The 19569-nt window shown below is 59.9% G+C and overlaps 3 protein-coding genes across 4 annotated transcripts; 2 read left to right on the plus strand and 1 right to left on the minus strand.

Moving 5' to 3' along the window:
- Nucleotides 1-986: 986 nt before the first annotated feature.
- Nucleotides 987-5253, minus strand: Pierce1 (piercer of microtubule wall 1). Its single transcript, XM_026395496.2, has 3 exons — nt 5091-5253; nt 4041-4119; nt 987-1338 (listed from the first exon to the last, which is right to left on the minus strand). The coding sequence occupies exons 1-3, from the start codon at nt 5231-5233 to the stop codon at nt 1150-1152; spliced, it is 411 nt and encodes a 136-aa protein (XP_026251281.1). The 5' UTR covers nt 5234-5253; the 3' UTR covers nt 987-1149.
- Nucleotides 5254-6228: 975 nt separating this feature from the next.
- Mrps2 (mitochondrial ribosomal protein S2) lies at nt 6229-8672 on the plus strand. Its single transcript, XM_077798042.1, has 4 exons — nt 6229-6294; nt 6340-6444; nt 6953-7082; nt 7618-8672. Exons 1-4 carry the CDS (start codon nt 6261-6263, stop codon nt 8210-8212), a joined length of 864 nt encoding a protein of 287 aa, XP_077654168.1. The 5' UTR covers nt 6229-6260; the 3' UTR covers nt 8213-8672.
- Nucleotides 8673-15454: 6782 nt separating this feature from the next.
- On the plus strand, nt 15455-19017 carry LOC144254640 (von Ebner gland protein 1-like). Of its 2 annotated transcripts, none has more exons than XM_077798043.1 (7): nt 15455-15576; nt 15984-16120; nt 16520-16590; nt 17139-17249; nt 17935-18036; nt 18221-18247; nt 18902-19017. In XM_077798043.1, exons 1-6 carry the CDS (start codon nt 15487-15489, stop codon nt 18244-18246), a joined length of 537 nt encoding a protein of 178 aa, XP_077654169.1. In that variant the 5' UTR covers nt 15455-15486; the 3' UTR covers nt 18247; nt 18902-19017. The 2 variants fall into 2 exon arrangements, with proteins under 2 accessions (XP_077654169.1, XP_077654170.1); XM_077798044.1 differs by lacking the exon at nt 18902-19017 and adding an exon at nt 18780-18849.
- Nucleotides 19018-19569: the final 552 nt, after the last annotated feature.

The raw sequence follows: 19569 nt of genomic DNA on the forward strand, positions 1-19569 counted from the left end.
ACTTTTGGTCTGACACTGAACTGTGGGTTTTCCAGCTCAGACCCGGCTTCAGGCACTGCCGTCTATCTTTTCTCCTGACCACATTGATTTTCCCTGGAAACCACTTCCAATCCCTACTGGACGTTCAGAGGCTGCCGGATGCTCCCTTTTGTGTTTTAACAGTGGTGCGTGCATTCTGAAGAAACAGCCAGCTGTAAGGTCCAGTTTCTCCCTTACTTACAAAGGAAGAGGGTCCCTGCGGCAAATGTGCTGTGAAACAGCTCTTACGGATGGCATGTGACAGTGTCGTCTTTTTAGATCCCGTATTTTCCAAATTCCCTGACTCTTAAGAAGGAAGTAAAACTGTGTGTGAAAGACCTATCCTGTTGCAGAAAGAAGAAACAGATGTTTTTCTTACTGCAGACCTATGGCCATGGTAAACACTGATTTGGGACTACAGAGATATAAAGATCAATGTAGTTATTTCCCCTCCCTCAGGAAAATACTGGTTATTCCCCGACTGCCTTCACTTTTTATTGAAATTTTTAAATTAATACAGAGAACCCTGTCACCCAAAGACTGAGGGTGGCCCACCCTGGTCCACCTCTGCTCCTGCCTGTCCCTGATTCATGGCTTCAGGATGTTCACCTTGAACAGATCCCAGTGATACCCTCTTGAGCTCTGCTAAAGAGGTGCTGCTCTTCTCGAGTCCTGGTCCCGTCTACGCCACACCCAGGGAGGGTTGGCCCACGCTCCCCAGGGCCAGGCCGTGGGGGCCCAGCTGGTAATGTGTGTCACAGTGCCCCCCCCCTGCCGCCCCGCCCCAGAAGACCCCAGTGGGCTGCCCAAGCCTTCCCAGCCTTCAGGACAGATAGGGTCCCAGGACACCCACGGCCTGCACCTTCATCACAGACGTCAGGAGAGTTGGAAACAGGCCGGGCAGCGTTTTCGTGGGAAGCCAAGTCATACAGTTTTCTGTGTGTGTTTAGACGTAAAATAGAAAAAAACAGCACCAAGCCTATTGCACACTTTTCTATTCCAGAAAGGAAAAGTATTTTCAGAGAAAACAGTGAAATCTGCACCTTCAGAGTTGGGCAAACCGTCAAAGATCAGGGAGCACCATGCTCCAGGGGGCAGCGGCCAGACGGGAAGGCAGGGGCATTGGGCCCCTCAGTCACAGATGGACGGCTTCCTGACGTTGTAACTGGGGTGGAAGTTGAGCCGGTCGCAGTGGGTGATGTAGTTGTCGGGGCCCGTCACCAGGCTCTTCTCCATGCAGACGTTGAAAGCACTGTGCTGGAACTTCTCACTCGCCAGAAGGTGTCTGGAGAACTTGGTGGAACATGGATAGAACACCTTCTGGGAGAGAGAAGAGAACGTGAGGACCAGTGCCCCCCGTCGTCCTCCAGAGCAGGCGGGCAGGCAATTCTGGAAGAAGAATTTGAAAGAAAAGTGCCATCTCCGTCCCTCAGAAGCTGAGAGGCAGGGTGGGGCTCTGAGCACCGTGGTTTATGCCTGTGTCTGGGGCCCTTGTCATCTGAGATTTCTTTCACCATCACCTAGGAGGAAGAAGAAGACATGGGGCCACCTCACTGAGGTATTTTCACATCTGTGTGTGACCATGAGCATTAAAAAGTCTGGATTGGCCCTCGGGTCGGCTTTGCCCAACGGTGCTGTGCTGCACAAGTTACTGGGCCTCTCTGAACCTCAGTGTTCTGTGGAATAAAATAACGTCTGTCAGTAGGTGTCTTGGTCAGTTTTGTGATGTACTAACAAAATACATGAGATGATTAACTTAGAAAGAGGAAAGGATTATTCCAGCTCACTTTTCTGGAATTCCGGTCCATGACGAGGCAGACCCATGGCTTTGGGCCTCTGGTGGGGGTGCAGGATGTTGATGGTCAGGAGCATGGGCAGAACAAGCTGCTCACATCAGCAGCCAGGCAGCAGGAGAGGGGACCCTTTTCAGAGGCCCCCTCCAGGGACCTGAAGGTCTCCGGTAGGGCCCCACCTCCTGACGGTTCTGCCCTTTCCAGCAGTGCACCTGCCACCATCCTTTAACACATGGATTCTGGGGAATTCACACAAACTGAATCAAAACCATCTGCAGAGCTCTAAAACTGTCCAGTGCCCACACCCCCAACCACCAGGTGGGAGGGGCGCCCACCAAGGCCAAGGGCAGGAATGGCCCAGCAGGATGGCATCATCAGGTGGCCCTGAGACCTCTCCACCCGGTGTTATACCCTAAATAGGTGACCATCCTTCACGGTCCATGTTTGACTCCTTGGCAGGAAGAAAGTGCAAGAAGCTTCTGTACATTTTTAAAAGACTTTAAAGAGAAGATCTAGATCTACAGAAAGCTGGGCTGAAACTACAGGGAGTTGCCAAATTGCCTCCCACCAGTACACACAGTTCCCCCTTGCTATGGGTTGGACACAAGGTGTCCCCCAAAAGTTTACGTGAGACAATGCAGGGATGTTCCACGGTGACATTATGGGATCATGAGAGCTGTGACCCAGTGGATTAATCCATTCCATGGATTCATAGATTGAATGCACTTCCAGGTGGGAATGGGGTGAGGTGACAGGAAATAGGTCACTGGGGTGTGTCCCTAGGAACTGTGTTTTCTCCTGGCTCCTCTCTGCTTCCTGGCTGCCATGAGCCCACCAGCTCTCCTTTGGCACTTCCTTCCACCATGATCTTCTATCTCAGGCCCAGAGCCATGGAGCTGGCCAACCATGGACCGAACCTCTGAAACCATGAGCTAAAATCAACTTTTGCTCCTCTAAGTTGTCATGCAGGTCATGTTGGCCACGGCAAAGCACAGCTAACCTGGGCACGTCCCCATCTGTACAAGTGAGCCAGAATCGATACTTTGTCATTAACCAGAGTCTGCAGTGTGCCTCAGGCTCCCTCTCCAGACCCTTCTGTGGGTTTGACACACGTATCCACCATCCCTGTCACATAAATCCCTTCCCTGCAGTTTAGAAAGATGGAGAGCACCTTCATTTCTACCCAGACAAGGAAGGTGATCACCAGCTGCTCAAGGAGTCCAGCCTCCACATTTGGTCCAGAAGGTGAAAAACGGGCCAGACCGCCCGTGTGGAGAAGTAGGAAGACCTCCCTCAAAACTCACCCTGGGGCTGGGACACAGCCCAGCTGGTAGAGTCCTTGCCTCGCATGCCCAAGGCCCTGGTCGGATCCCCAGCACCACAAAAAGCAGAAACTTGTCTCTATCCCCTGGTGCTCCATAACCCGTGGCTGGGTGGCACCGGTGGACACAGAACTCACAGTTTACGAGAGGAGCATTTTTTTAAATAGCATTTTTTTTTTTAAAGTTGAAACATCTGGATCCCCTTGAATGTGTCTCTTTTTCATCAAAATGACTGAGCCCCAGGGGAACATCAGAGTCCTTGTTTCCGGGAGGGTGACTCCTGAGTGTCCCAGAAACGTTTTTGGCAAATCATTTTCTCCCAAGAGCTCTGTTATTCACACCGCCACCAAAGCCGTGACTCCCAGGCCTTCTCACACCATGGGGATGGGGGCCCCATGACATTCTCACCCCAAACAGTGGCCCTGGTGACCTGGGGGCGCAGGGCTGCTACACAGGCCTGTCTGGCAGTTCCCATAGAGGCACCACCCTGTGCCTGCCCACGCACCCAGTTCCTGCAGCCTCGGCTCCTGGCCAGTGCTACCTCTCGGTCACAGGTGAGGGCTTCACACAAGGTTTAAGACCAGAGAGAAAGGAGTTCTTCAGTCACCTGCCTCAGAACTGACCGCCTAGGGGAAATGGCTGTGTGCACCTGTGATGGCACCTGCAGGCGTGGTTTTATCCACAGGGACAAGGACAATGAAGAAGCACACCCTGCACTCCTCCTGTTTTTGAAGACATTTTTCTCGTGAGTCCATCCACTCACCTCTTTCTATTCCTCCCTGCTCCAACATGGTCTGAGATGCCTTGGGGTCCCCCATCTCTACCCCTCACCCTCACGATGTGCTGCCTTTTCGAAGGCTTGTCCTCTTATAGACACATCCCCAAATGCCACTTGCTTCCCACTTACCGGCATCTCATGCACAGTGGGTGCTCTGCTCCCGTAAGCCTGGTTACTGGTCCTGTACAGGGAGACCACCTCCTTGGCCCTACAGAGCAGATATGGTTCCCCTGGTTCATTCAAAGTCTGCCCACACCACAGCCCTACAGGATTTGCCTGATAGAGCTTTGTTGGCAATGCCCCCAAGGAGAGCAGTGTGCCCGGGCCAGTAACACAGCATGAACACTGGCCCCCATCACACACAGGGCTGAAGCCCTGATAGGCCTGCCTCTCTGACCTCCTCTGCTGGCCACAATTCTTATTCCTTCCAACTCCTAAACAGCACTCCACCAGCAAGTTCCTGATAGACCTTGGTAGAACTATTACTGGTTGGGTAGGTTCGTTACCCTGCTGGGAGCCACAGGTCAGCATCAGACCCTGCCTCCGGGGGGTCCCTGGCTGCAGGTTCACTCTCAGGATGCCCAGGTGCAGAAGAAGGAATGTGGCCAGGGAACACCACCTGCCTACTGTAGGCTGCAGCTGAACTCCACACTAGAGGCCTGGGAGACTAGAGGTCTCTAGGTGGCAGTGGTCTCCATCGAGAATGGGGCACGGGAAACTGTGGGGGCAGAGGGTGCCTCACCTCCCCTGCAGCAATTCAGTTTCCAGTTATGTCCTTGAGCCTCAGGGCCCCGGGACAGTCCCCACAGCAGAGCTGACATCTTACAGTTGCAGGAGGGGAGGAGAGGAGACCCCGGGGCACAAGACTGTGGAACTGGAACCAGAATGAGTTTTTTCTTTCTGCAGGGTCTCCACAATCCCCCACAATCCCCCACCGTACTGACCGTGGCCGGGCAGTCTGAGGAGCTCACTGCTGGTAATGATAGCAAGGCTCAGGCCGAGCTCAGGCTCCTTTTGACTTCCGTAGCAGGAAGTTGAGGGTCTTTGGGGAGGGTGGGGTTTCTCATCCAGGACTACCTGAGCCCAGCCCCAGAACCAGCTGTGGCATGGCACGTGCATCCGAGGCAGGGCCTCTCCGTGTGCCTGTACAGTGGACCTGGACCAGCCCTGCTTCCTTACCCATAGCCGCGAAACCACCCCGGGTTGTTGAACCTGACCGGCAGGTGGGGGCTCACGCGATAGTAGTCGCTGGTCTTCTCCGGGGGCGTCGCGGCCTTCGGCTCAGCGGGCTCTGCGCACTCCAGGGGGTTTTCCTCCGACATTTGGCCTCTAGCAGAAGCCGACTTTGGGCAGGAGAAGCCCAGGCAGCGGGCGCAGCGTCCTGTTGCTAGGCGACGGTGTCACCTGACCCGGACGTCCAGTCCTTAAAAGCGCCACAGGAAGAGCCATGGCCCCTGGGCAGGCAGGTCTAGAACGTTCCCTGGGCGAATGATCGAGGACCGGACGGATCCACGACGGGGAGGAATTCCGCTCGGACCGTCCTCAGAGACGCCCTAAGCCTTCAGCCCGCTGCGGGGGCAGGGCTCTGGGTGTCTTCCTGGGACTCTCCGGAGCACCGCGGTATTCTCCCCAAATGCAGCAGCAAGCGCTTTGGATGAAACCACAGGCCCTGGGACTTCACCAGCAAATTGATGGGGTCTGAGTGCCGAACGTTCACGTGGCAAGCAACAACAATTTGGTGCTTACTGTACACACCAGGGGTGCTCCTTGACCCGGGTAATCCGGTGAGCCCGCGCCCCCACTACCCAAACTTAGACCCAAGACTTTCCTAAGTTCACGGAATCACATATTGTTTAAATATTAAACACGATCTTGGAGAACAAGAGGTTGCTCTGGACTTGGAGCAGAGGTCGAGGGTCCGCATCGCCCAAGGGGTCCCACGAGAGATGTGGGCCTCATCGGTCTGCACTGTTACCTTTTTTTTTTTTTTAGGGGGGGACTAGGGATGAACCCCGTGCTTATGCACGCTAGGCAAGTTCTTCCACTGAGCTGCACCCCAGTCCTCTGCCCTGCACTTTTGCAGTGCGGGGTCGAGCAGCAGGGCCAGGGACCGGTTCGCTACGCCTTGTCCACAGGGGTGGGGGCGCAGGAACCCTCACGCCATCCCGCTCCCACCCCGCCAAGCGCGCCCACGCAGAATCGTCCTCCGCCGGGACACGCGCCTCCCAGAGGTCTGTCTGCGGGCGGGCGGTGGCGGGTCCTCCGGGCCTGCAGGTGGCGCTGCGGCCCCGCACGGCGAGGGAGGCGCGCCGTGCGCCCGTCCGCTCGTCCGCCCACGAGCCCGCCGCCATGGCGTCCGCACTGCCCCGATTGCTCCGCGCGGGCTTGAGGCTTGGGGGCGCGGCGTCAGCAGGCTCTCTCTCCGCAGGTGCGCGGCCCGGCAGGCGCTGGCCCGGATGGCTGCAGACGGCCGGCCCCGGCAGGACGCTCGCGGGCATCCCGGCCCCCGCGGCCAGCGAGCCCGAGGACAGCGGTAACGAGCCCCGGAGGGCGGCGGGGAGGCGAGGAGGCGCGGCGCCCTGCGGCTCGCGCTGGCTCCAGCCGCTCCTGCAGCCGCGCGGGACCACCGCTGGCCGGACGGGGACGGAGGGAGCGGCCTGAGGCTAGGAGCCTGTGCTGGTCACGTGGCCCGGGGACCCCCTGGGCACCAGGCCTTCCGCCTTGCTGGGTTAATGCAGGGGGATTTCTGGCGACGGACCTGAGTCTGTGTGCCAGGCCTGGTGGCTGGGAGGGCCACAGGGACCCCAGACACGGGATGGTAGTGACCCGGATTACCCACAAGCTGGATCTCCTTCAGAATCCGGGTCCAGCTCTGTTTGCTGTGAAGGCCACTATGGCTTCCTGGGATCTCCTGGGGCTGGGTGCATCTTGGCTGCTGGGCTTCTCCCAGAACCCCCCAGCCCTGTGGCCTCCACTCAGGGATCGCTGATTGCTGGGTGGGCCCAGTGGGAAACCGCAGCTTCCTGCCCTCCCTGCCCTAGAAACCCACCGCAAGATCCTGGAGGAGCCCCTCAGACACTCTGACTTCTTCAACGTCAAGGAGCTGTTTTCAGTGAAAAGCCTCTTTGATGCCCGCGTGCACCTGGGACACAAAGCTGGCTGTCGGCACAGGTAGCTGAAGCGCCTGGCCAGGGTATCCCAGGGGTGGTTCCCAGGAGGGCCCAGGGCCTTCCTGACCTGGACAGGGGCCTGGCTGCTACTGGTGGGATTCCGCAAGCCCCCTGAGGGCACTTAAACTCTCCTGTGTGTCTTGGAGGGAGCCTGCAACCTTGGGTCAGTCCTGCTAGCTGGTGAAGGCTCTCAGGTTCCCAGGTAGGCCAGGGAGGTTAAGGGCCTCCAGCCAGTGTTGGATGGAGCAGGGCCTCCAAGGCTGTGGAGATGAGCAGGAACTGGTCAGATGTTTGACTATAGAACATCCAAACCTTCACTTGGGTCCATCCTACCCAGCTCCCTGTGGAAAGAGGCGGGGCGTAGGATTGGTAGTAACATGCCGAGGTCCTGAGGGGCCTCTGCAGCCCTGAGCCCCGACCTGTCAATCATTGGACAGAGTTCCACAAGGGAAGTAGATGCGGTTTGTGCCTCCCAGCCCAGGTGCCCAGACAGGTGCGCAGGGGTGACCTTTGACCATTGATGGGGTCTGTGGCAGGTTTATGGAGCCCTACATCTTCGGGAGCCGCCTGGACCAGGACATCATCGACCTGGAACAGACAGCTTCACACCTCCAACTAGCCTTGAATTTTACTGCCCATGTGGCCTACCGAAAGGGCATCATTCTGTTCGTGAGCCGCAACCGGCAGTTCACACACCTGATCGAGAACACAGCCCGGGACTGCGGCGAGTATGCCCATACCCGCTACTTCAAGGGTGGCCTGCTGACCAATGCCCCGCTCCTCTTCGGCCCCACGGTCCGCCTGCCTGACCTCATCATCTTCCTGCACACACTTAACAACGTCTTCGAGCCCCACGTGGCTGTGAGGGACGCAGCCAAGATGAACATCCCTACAGTCGGTGTCGTCGACACCAACTGCAACCCCTGCCTCATCACCTACCCCGTGCCTGGCAACGACGACTCCCCACCGTCTGTCCAGCTCTTCTGCAGGCTCTTCCGCACGGTCATTACCCGGGCCAAGCAGAAACGGCAACAGGTGGAGGCCCTGCATCGATTGCAGAGCCCCAAGCGGGCAGAGGGCCACGGGGCAGCTGACTCTCCTCCCAGAGTGGATGTGAGCCATTCCCTGTGACAGGCCACGATCCTCGTCCCAAGTCACCATGAGGCCTGGTCTGAGCTGGAAGTCCCTTGCATTCTCCGTCCTAGGCTCTTGTTAGTAACAGCACTCAATAGCCCCAACCATCCCCGGGCTGAGACTTGGCTGCATCTTCGTGAGGCAGACACGCAGGGCAAACCGCATGTCCCCAGTGGCCTGGTTAGGACCTGAAGCTGATACCTTGACTGCTGGAAAACCAGGTTCTCCCTGGCCCCTGAGAAGTCCTGGCTTCCACCTTGACACTGGTGTCAGGAAGGTTCAGATACCAGTTCAGTTCTCAATCAGAATCCCCCTGGTGGGCTGCTTTCCCTGGCAGCCTGGCTTCAGGGGCCATTTTGCACTGTGATGTGGCACAAGTCCCTGGGAAGTTCTGCCTGGGACAGGCTGAGCAAAGCAGCTGGCAGCAAAAATAAAGTTATGTTTGAGAAGAACGTGACTCGGAGCGCAGGTCTCTACTGGACCCAGGGTGAGGCCGGGCAGGCTTTGTGTGAGGCGAGCCCTGCTGCAGTCTGCAGAGGTGCCAGCTGCCACTTGAAGGTGGGCTTCTAAGTGTTGGGGCCCATGAGGAGCCTGCAAGCCAGGGAAGTTGCACAGTGGCCTTTTCCCTGACAGACTGGGTGTGGGTGCAGCCTTGAGCTAAGACTAGAGGGCATTTGTCTACTCGCCCTGTGGTAAGGACAGCTGTGGGCCTGGGAGTGGGCTTCAGATGTCCTCTCAAGGCCCCTCCTGGGATTCTGAGGATTTCTGCCCACCCCAGGGAGCCCTCTGTCTTGAGAAGTGCATGACTGTAGTCCAATGGGACAGGGTGGCCTTCAGGTGGCTCAAGGCCTGAGCACCTGTGGCAGCCAGGCTCACTGGGACCACACCTGCAGGAGTGTCTCCAGGAGCAAGGGGCTGCCAGCCAGGGTGGTGCAGGTGGTCTCTAGATGCTACTGCTCCTGGTTTGGGAGCACCAGGAAGTGAACTCTGGCTGGAGCTCAGTTACCAGCACGACTCTCCAACCCCAACCTGAAGGTGCCTGAGTGCTGGCAGGGGCCGTTTTGGCAGTCAGTTGTGAGCCAATCCAGGCATGGCCTTGGTGCTACACAGGATTTCCCTTAATGGACCGCTGTTCCCATGATCTTGGGGAAGGCTGGCTCTGGGAACAAAGACCCAGGCAGTCACAACACAGTGTGAGGCCCCCTGGGAGCCTCTGGAACTGTACCAGACCCCCATGGAGGGCAGCCCAGAGTTGGGCACGTTGGGCTGGGCATCTGTGGCATGCCCAGGATAAACCCACAGCACTGGGAGACTGGCTCCTCTCTGCCTTGCTCTAGCCTGATGGAAGGGAGCAGGCCACCCATGCCACCTCCCCGGGGGCCCAAGCTGATAGAGGCCCTGATCCTGCCAGCCTCAGACAGTAGGGGCCCTGCAACTCCCACTGGACTCAGGCCTATGAGGATAGGCAGGAGCTTGTACTGGGAGCTGCTGTGTTTCCAGGTCTGGGGAGACCAGGAACAGGGTGGATAGGGTGGCCCCAGCAGAAGGGGATACTCAGTGGACAGCTGACACCACTGAGCCCAGCCACTTGAGGTGGGTGTGGAGGACAGCAGCCGTGATGGTGGGGCTGCTCAGGAAGAAGAGCCCAGGCACTGCCCTCAGGTGATGGGAGCCAGCGGGGCTCCAGAGGGCCTGGGTGAGGGAGGGGCTGAGGGGACAGTGACTCCCCCAGCCCTCTCTCCCTGAGCCTGAAATACCCCATTAGATGTGGCCTCTTCCGGACCCAGCCAGAGCCAAGACCAACCAGCTGGCATTGTGGGGAAGGAGCCGGAGCCCCCAGACCCAGGACCTGGCAGAGTTCTTAGGTGTGGAGGGAGTGTTCAGGGGTCACATAACCTTGGGGATCTGCCACATGCCAACCTGGGAGATGACCAGAGGCAGATGGGGTCAGGCTGAGAAGGCTTCAGGGCAGGGCCCTGGGCCTGGCTTGGCATTCCCAGTGATCCCCACCTGGGCACTTTCCTCCTGCAGATGCTGGACAGTATCAGGAAGAACTATCTGTGAGTGGGCCTGGGCTGAGAGCAGGGGCAGAGCAGGGAGACCCTGATCCCGGGGCTGCACTAGTTGTCACTGGCTGTGTGACTGTACCCACCACCACCACAGCTACACACAGTTGATGTCAGTCTCTGGGCACCTGGATCCAGGCTAGCTCCCAGGAGGCTGGGGCTGTGGCCTCCACTGAGGCTGGGCAGGTAGGATCTGCCTTGCAGCTCTTTCTGTGTCCTTAGCAGGCTCCCTGTGGCGGGTTGCAGTGCTCTTCTGTCTGTCGACTGTGACAATGGGATCTTGCCCCTGGGGCCTGTGCACCGGGCAGCTGGTGGCATCTCAGCCTGATTTCCTGGAGCAGGAGAGAAAGGAGAGGTGGAGAGGGAGCCTAAGAAATGACTCTTGCTGCCCCCAAAATAGAACCACTTGCCACCATCCCTCCTCAGATGGCCCCTCCTGCTGGCAGGTCCCAGGAGATTCAGCCTGATTTGAGGAGTCAGAAAGGCCCAGGACAAGAGCACCTTGCATGACAGCTCAGCACAGGAAGGCGGGGGATGCTGCCTGGCCTCCCGAGCAGCCTGTGCTGTGACCCTGGGGCCCCACTCCGTCACCCGTTCCTCAGGCGCCTGCCCCTCCGCCTGTCCCCCATCCATCCTCGCGTTCATCCACCCACTCATACGTTCAGCAAATATTCAGTGGCCCCTGCCTGTGCCCTCACTGTGGCTCCCGGTCATCCTCACCCTCCGGCAGTGCCCCATGGGGCTCAGGTCCACTTTGCAACATGGACGGGTGTGGCCTGGGGTTAGCAGGGATGGCAGTACTAAGAATTCCTCCTGCTCCAAAGTAACAACGCAGATGGGCAACATTGTTTCAACTCAGTGCTGGGAGAATCCCCGAGTTTAGTTTTTCTTTTTACAATTTTTTTAAAATATTTATCTTTTAGTTGTAGTTGGACACAATACCTTTATTTTATTTTTTTTATTTTTATGTGGTGCTGAGGCTCAAACCCAGGGCCTCACACCACTGAGCCTCAACCCCAGCCCAAACTTTGACAAATGGATCAAAACATTCATGCGGGTGGAAACAGTGGGCAGCAGCAGTGCTGTCCAGTCTCCAAGATGGCGGCAAGCGTGTGTCCACATGACAATGGACTCCAGTGTTCACAGCAGTGTATTCACATTGGCCCCAAAGTGGCAATAACCTAGGTGTCTGTCAACTGAGACAAGGTGACAATGGATGTGACTGAACCTCAGACGAGCCTGGAGATCCCACAGGCATGGAAGGAAGCCAGTCAGCAAGCCACACACTGCAGGATCCCGTGCACGTGAAGTGTACAGAACAGGAATTCTGTAGGGGTGGCAAGTAGATCCGTGGTTCCAGCTGGGGTGGGACTGGGAACCAAGTGCTGATGGGCTCGAGGGCCCCGGGGGTAGTGTTCTGAAGCTGGACTGTGCGAATGGTGCACAGCCCTGCAAAGGGACTCGGCCCATAGACGGATCCGCTGGAGGTGGACGGGCGTTACGGGAGCCATCGTATGGGAGCAGACCTGCTCAGAGGAGGTGACCAGAGGGCCCCAGGAGTGAGTCTGCTCCTGAGAGAGGCAGAGGAAGAAGAGAGCTTAAAATAGCCCAGAACAAAGGCAGTCTGGTCTGAAGAATGGCCGCTGCTGGGCTGAGCCGAGTTCAAGCTCAAGTGCTGCACTGGGGTCACAGCTGAGCTTCTAGTTCTGGGACCCTTTCTCCTCAGGGTGTCGTCCGCCCTTCCCCAGGCAAAACACAAGGAGAGCAAGGAGCCGGTCCTGGGGCCTGCGGGAGGGAGGGTGGTGGCCTTGAGCTGCCCCCGGAAGTCCCTGGGTTGCCTGGTCCCCTGTCTGGCAGCCAGTGCTGGGGGCTCTGAGCCAGCAGCTGCTCACTTCCCCACAGAGGGCCCAGGCAGCGGACGCCAGCGGGACAGACAGGCACGTGGCCTGCAGGGGACAGAGAGCCGGGAGCTGCCTGAGCCCCACTTCCCTGAGAAGGGCCCAGCTGGCCAGAGCCAGCGTGACGCAGATCCCGAGGCCCAAGGCCGGGCCTTCACGGGTCCAGAGCGCCACACAATTGTTTGGGGGCGAGGACTCACGCGGGCGAGATAAGCGTGCTCTGTCCGTGGTGTTTGAAAGGTCAGTTGCTACAGTTTTCAGGACACATCCTGTTGCCCTTCCAGGTCCCTGTTCCTCGTGGCTGCAAATCAGCAGTGGCGCTGCCTCTGAGGCTGGCGGGGGGCCCTCCGAGCCCCACATCTCCCCTGGCTTCTCCCTGCCCAGAGACACCCGGATCCCTCCGTCCCTGGTCCACAGCACAGCGCCCCAGCACACACGGGCTCTGTGCCCTGCCCACGTGGGGAGTCAAGCTGGCCGTACAGCAGTCCAGGCTGGGGTGCAGGTCGGGCAGGCTGTGAGGTCACGCAGGACCTGGGCGCTTCCTGTCTCTGCCCGGGGTCCTCCGAGGGCTCTTCCCCAGAGAGCTGCTGCTGTGGCTCTCAGAGGTGCTGTGCCTGGCTCTTCTCTCTGCCTGCCCACTCTGAGTCACCAGACGCCGACCCCTCCCCTCTGGAGACCAGCCTCTGGCCGGGGGGTGTGGGGGAGCCCATGAGGATGCCTCGTGGCCTGGGGTGAGGCTGGCAAAGCTCCCCAGAGGCCACTTCCACATGCAGCAACTTGGCAGCTGGCTCGGGAGGACACTGGTCCAGGAGCCTGCAGGCACGTTCCTGCCTGTGTGACGGTCACACAAGTCAGCTCTCACTCAAAGCATCCTGTGTTCAGATAGGCCAGGGCCTTGGAGGAAATGGAGAAGAGAGAGCTCGAGAGCAAACACAGCCGTGCCCTGGCCGCAGCCTCTGCACACAAGGGCGTCCGGCCTCCCAGGTGCACCCGGGCTCTCGTGGCCAAGGCAGATCCGCTCCCCTCAGCCTCCTGTGACTCGCTGGGTACATCTGTCCAGCCAGCTTTGCCAGCCCAGGCCTGGGTGGACGAGGAGCCCGGTGTTGGGGACGCCAGACCTGAGCTGTCCACATGGCTGTCACTCCACAGGGGAGGCACCAGGACCAGTGATAGGGACATACCAGACAGATGTGACTGGCCACGACCCAAGAGGCCCCTCTAGGCTGGATGGTGACACCCGTATCACTCCGTCCCTTGTCCACAGCACAGCTGCCCCCAGCACCACGTGGGGCTCTGTGTGCTCCCCACGCTGTGAGTCAAGCTGGCTCCCCCCTTCCTGGCCCTGGGAGGCGACTGTGCTGGGCTCTGGAGGGCCACAGAGGAGGGGAGCATAATGGAGAGACCCACTGGGCCCGGCAGGACTAACTGCGCCAACCCAGGCAGCTCCTGGAGCCCTCTGCGGTCACTCAGGAAACAGGACGCTCGGTGGGGACAGGACACCGACTGGACGGTGAACCTGGAACCTCGATGGACCTTGGAAAACGAGCCCCGGGTTGGCAGAGGGCTGTGCTCACGCCAGCTCCACTTGGCCCCTTGCTGGCTCCCCTGGGAAATGGCCATATAGACATGCGCAAGGACCCAGGATGTCCACCCTGAAGCTCCTGTGGCCTCTCCTTCCTGCCCACCTGCTCACCTCCATGGCCTGCTGCACTCTGTGGTCCCCCTTCCACCCCCCGTGGCCCCACAGCCCCACCCACACCAAGGAAAGAGACACCGTGGCCAGTTCTGCAGAACCACCCATCACCTAGGACTGCCAGCTGCGTGCCCGTGTGTGGGCGGGAGGCAGGAAGATTTGGGGGTCAGAAGGTTCTGCAGAGCACCGGGTCCAGGGGCGTCCTCATGTTTGCCCCCTGGGGAGCTGCACGGATGAGGACCTCTGGGTGCCTGGTCCCCTTAGCACTGGTCAGGTGTGGCGTGTCCCCGCCTCAGAGCGAGACTGCGCCACCTCCCTGCTTCCCTCGCGGAGGCTGGAGCCGCTTCTCCCCTCTGAAGAGACGCAGCTTGACCGACTTGAGGACCGACCACAGGGTCACAGGGACACCACCCGTGTTGGCTTCCACAGGCCGTTTAATGTGCTTTTCATATTTTAAGCCTTTACACTCCCCGGAGTGGCTGTGCGTGGCCTGAGGTCAGGAGCTGGACTCCCCTCTCCCCCACGTAGGTGAGAGGTCCCATTTTTCCATGTTTTCCCCTACAAATGTTTCTGCGTCTCCAGTTCTGTCGCCGGCTGTTCCTGGACTCTCTCCTGGACACTGACCCGAGGGTTCAGCTCTAGGACAAACCAAACCCGCTGTCGATGGCAGAGGCTGGCCAGGGAGCACCGGCCTTCTCTGGCTCCACTCCTCGGGCCTCCACAGCTGTTCCGTAATTCCCTAGTGTGCGTCACATCACCCTGCAGGACCGACTCGGTGCTGTCCTTGCCACTGTGGCCTGGGTCTGTGGCTGTGCCTGTGTGTGTCTGACCCACGACTGTTCTGACATGCAGCGGGTCCTGGTGCACACAGTGCTCAGGGAGCTCACTTCTGTGAACGCACTGACTTCCTGTCCACATTGCAGGTCCCTCTGGGTTTGCTCCTCTTCAGGGTTGAGGGCTGAACCCAGGGGCTCTACCACTGGGCTACATCACCAGCCCTTCTCCTTTCTTTCTTTGGAGACAGGGTCTGGCTAAGTTGCCTCCGCTGGTCTTGAAGGTGAGAGCCTCCTGCCTCAGCCTCCCCAGGAGCTGGGATTACAGGGGTGGCCACTGTGCCTGGCCAGGGTCCCTCCTTTTGCAAGATGAATCTGAGGTGAAGTGACCTATCGTGGATGTGGGATGGTCACCAAGACCAGAGCCCAGGGCTCCCTGGGTCCCCCCTGTGTCAGCCAGGGAATGCCATGAGGGGAGGGCCCCAGGGTTCTGCTGCCACCGCACACACCCTCGGGGCTCTGCACACGGGGGCTGCACCCTCCAGCCGGCTCATTTCCTGCCAGGTGAAATGTGCGAGTGGCTCCCCTGGACAGCGGCCCTGTCCTGATGATGCCCTGGGGGAACGGACACACTGTTACTCAGCAACTTCCAACAATAGTGACATTTCATCTGCTCCACTGCAGAGCAGCCACGCTCAGTGGCCAGGAAAGGACTGGTGGGTGCTCTGTGCCAAGTTCCCCGGGGCCTGCCCCGAGCAGTATAAAGGGCGGGGAGTGAGGAAGCAGCACAGCCACTCCAGCCAGAGAGCCCGTGCCCAGCAGCCGCGAGCACCGACCCGGCATGAAGACCCTGCTCCTGACCCTGGGCCTCAGCCTCCTGGCTGCCCTGCGGGCCCAGACGCTCCCAGTCAGGGACGAGGAGAACCAGGATGTGAGGCTCAGATGGGCAGGGGGCTGCGGGGGCAGGGAGGGCCAAGATGGCTGGGTGCAGACCCCATCCCTCCCCCATGAAGGAGACCCTCGTTTCGACACCAGGCCTTGAACCCCTGCCCCAAGGAGACATCACACGGCGCAGGGGGGTCTGGGCCAGATGGGGCTGCAGAGGGCTGGTGGAAGCAGGGGACACATCTGCCCTGGGAGCCAGCGCCTGGGTCCTGGCCAAGCTGCGGGAGCTGGGATCCGTCTCTCGGGGGTCTGGTGGGAGTGGGGGTGAGCTCGGGTAGGGTAGGGGCGGAGGATGCTCCAGGTCCCCATCCTTGGAGCATAGAGTCCAGGGTAGCTGAGGAGGGGAGGCCCTGGAGGTGGGCCTGAGCCCTGATGCTCAGGTGCCTTCTGCAGGCGTCAGGCACGTGGTACCTGAAGGCCACGGCAGCAGACAAGGAGATTCCCTGGACGAAGCTGGAGTCTGTGTCTGTGACCCCCATGACCATCAAGACCCTGGCAGGGGGCCACCTGGAAGTCACCTTCACTGTCCTGTGAGTGTCTGCTGGCCACATGGTCCTCCCTTTCCACGGAGGACAGCAGGGCTGGGTGGGGTGCAGACCATGCCGGGGGCCTACTCGGCCCTCAGCACCCAGCACCTGGAGCCTTATGGCGACTCTGCCAGGGGGGTTCCTCCCAGGCAGCCTGATATCCCCTGGCAGCCAGTGAGGGGGTCGGAGGACACAGAGTTCTGGCCACTGTGGGCCCAAAGGCTCTCCGTGGGACACAGAGGGCCCACTGGTGCCTGGACCAGTTCAGGGTGCTCAGCGTCTGTGAACACACCTGACTTCCTGTGTGGGGAAGCCTGGGCCTGTCTGGGGCCCTCCTGCCAGGCCAGGCCCCGTGGCTGCCCTGAGCAGGGCGGCGTTGCCCACGGAGCTTCTGTCCTCCAGGATCGGAGGCCAGTGTCGCGAGATCAGCACTGTGCTAGAGAAGACCGCCGAGCCGGGCAGATACACAGCCTGTGAGTGCTGGGGCCCGTTCAGGACAGTTCCGGCCACCCATGGGCACATGGGGCCAGCCGGCAGCTTCTCAGGGTGGCCTTTGGCCTGAGGCTCTCCTTTCTGGCCCTACTACATACCCAGCCTCCACCCCCACCAGACCATTTGTCCACAGAGTCAAACTCCTGACCCCAATGCTGCTGAGGCTGGTGGATGAAGCCTGGGGGTCTCTGCCCAGGGCTCCCTCTTTGGCCACAGCATTGGTCAGGGCCAGGAGTGTACTTGGCTGGGGTTGAGGGTGGATTGTGCTGCCCCAGCTCCAACCTCTGCCAGTCTCATGCCCCAGACCTCCCAGTAACTCACCAGCTTGACATGTGCCATCTCTTGGGTGCGTTGGGTTCCTGGGAAGTGGCCCCAAGGTCTGGGGCCAGGTCAGGTGGGGACCCAGGTCAGGGAGCCTGGGAGGGGAGAGGGGGAGTTACTGAGGGGTGTTCTGGGCTGGAGTCAGCCATCCTGGGTCTTCAGTGGAGGGTCAGGGCCACTCCCCAACTCGTCCACTGTCCCTCTGCAGATGGGGGCAAGCATGTGGTGCAGGTCCTTAAGTCCCAGGACGAGGACCACTACATCCTCTACTGTGAGGGGGACATGCACGGGCATCGGATCCGAATGGCAAAGCTTGTGGGTGAGTCACAGTGTCTGGTGGCTCCAGCCTTGGTCCCTCTCCTTTCTCCCTGGGCCCCCTGCCCCTCCCCTAGGAGGAGCCACCAGGATCCAAGGACCTGGCTACCTTGTCCAGATGATGGGTTTTCCTAGAGGAAGCCCAAGTCCCACCTCAGAGCTCAGGACTGGGGATGGCCCGTCCCTGCATGGGAACGCAGGAAGGAGGAGGTGCTGTGGGCACAGGGCCACCAATGTCATGAATGTCACAGGATGAGTCGAGGACTCTTTGGGGAAACCTGGCAGGGCCATCCGTGGGTACCTGTGGGGAGTCCAGCAGGGGTCAGGGAAGGACGTGGATGGGGAGCCTGCGTGGGAAGTCCAACTCGGAGCAGACACTGGGTGTCTGCGCTCCTGCAGGGCAGAGTTGGTCCTGCCACTCCCTGTCCTGTCCAGGAGAGGCTGGGTGGCTTTAGGGAGAGCAGCTCTGGGCCTTCTGGGTCAGCTGCCCTGGGTGCCCTGTGGGTGCTCACGCCCCCTGGTCCTCCTCTCCTAGCTGGGCTCTGCCCCAGCCCCAGGCCTCTGGGTCCAGCTCCACGTTGAGGTCTCCCTCCCCAGCACTGCGCTGGTCAGTCTTCCAGGCTGGGAAGGAGATGCAGCAGCTCCCAGCTCTGCCCCCACAGTCCTGTCTCCCGTGGCCTCTCCTACAGGCAGGTACCCTGAAGTCAACCTAGACGCCCTGCAGGAGTTTGAGCAGGTCGCAGCAGCCAGAGGCCTCAACGCAGACAGCATCTTCATCCCCAAGCAAAGGGGTAGGGAGAGGGCTCTGCAGGGCTCTCCCCCCCCAGGGGCTCAGCCAAGGACGGTCCCAAGAGAGAGCTGCATGGATCCTGGCTTTGCCCTTTGAGGGGTGGTGGGAAGTGCTGGCCGAGGGCGGGGCCCTGGGTCCCCTGGAATCCCAGGCTCTCCTGAATCGTGTTTTTCCTTCTTCCACAGAAGCCTGCTCTCCCGGGAGCGATTAGGGTAAGAGACCAGTTTCAGGGGACATGAGGACCTCCCAGTCCTGGGGGTGGAGTGATGGGACTTCCGGGGACACGTCCCCTGCTTCTAGGTGGACAGGAGAGCCACCACCTGGCCGGGCAGGTGTGCTCTCCCCAGGCGTGGCCAGTCCTCAGTGTCCTCTTGAGGTTTCTCTAGGATGTCATCTGGGCAGTGAGGGAACCCCCATGGTGACCGCTCCTGGGTGGGGCCGCTGGGGAGACCCTGGCCCTCTCCCCCAACCCCCCAGAGTGCCTGCCAGAAGGCGGGAAGTCCCTCAGCACCTCTCTGGCCCTCAGTGGTGACACCATGTGCCCCATGAGTTGCTTGGAAGGTGTGGCAGCCATGCCTGGGGACTTCAGAATCCCTGGTCCCTAGCTGTGTGATGTAGGGAGCTGACAGGTCAGAGACTGCCCAAGGTCCCCTGCCCAGGTGAGGGCGGAGCCAGAGTCCACACAGCATCCTGTCCTTCCCTGCCCTCCACTGGCCTGAAGTCACCGTCCCTCCTCCCACACAGAAGAGGAGCTCTGGGCAGCCTGCTCTGACCTCGCGGATGGAGCCCAGAGGGTCCAGCATGCCCCGCTACTGCAGTCCTCCCTTGGCCCACCCCTGGGCTCACTGACCTCCTCTTGTTCCCAGGGCAGGGACACCATGCTCCGCGGCAGCCCCAAGTGGCACCACCAGAACCTCTGGCCTGGGGGACATGGAGGGTGGCCCACCTGGGCCCAGCTGGCTCCCCCCACTGCCCTTCCCCCCCCACCTTCCTGATTCTCCATAAAGAGCTTCAGCAGTCCCTGGTGGCTCTGTCTGTCTGTGGGGCCCCTGGGGGTTGGCCTGAGCTCCCTCAAGGATCTGCTGGAGCAGGAGGGAGGCACGGGAGGGACCAACCTCATCCCCCTTCTGTGGTTGGTACACAAGGGCCGGGTGCACAGTGGGCGCTGGGTGTGCCCAGGGGTCCTATGAGTGCTTTCTGCAGGTCTGCTGCCCACCAATCCCTGGTTCACACAGGTGGTGACGTGGGGACCAGGGGTCCTTTGCAGAAAGCAAAGCCGCAGATGGGGGGAGCTGCCTCTCAAAGCTCTAGTCTTTCAGCAGAGACGCAGGTTTACAGCCTAAAGGGTTCCCCTAGAATAATCCAGCTGCCTAACCACATGTCTTCCTCTTTGCCTGCAAGAGGACAAGAGCAAACTGCAGGTCACACGTGATATGTGACCACGTGCAGACAACACAGGTCACACGTGATATGTGACCATGGTGGGGGGCAGTGCAGGGCACACGTGATATGTGACCATGTGCAGACAACACAG

This window comes from Urocitellus parryii, chromosome 4 (genome assembly GCF_045843805.1).
Source record: "Urocitellus parryii isolate mUroPar1 chromosome 4, mUroPar1.hap1, whole genome shotgun sequence".
NCBI lineage: Eukaryota > Metazoa > Chordata > Mammalia > Rodentia > Sciuridae > Urocitellus > Urocitellus parryii.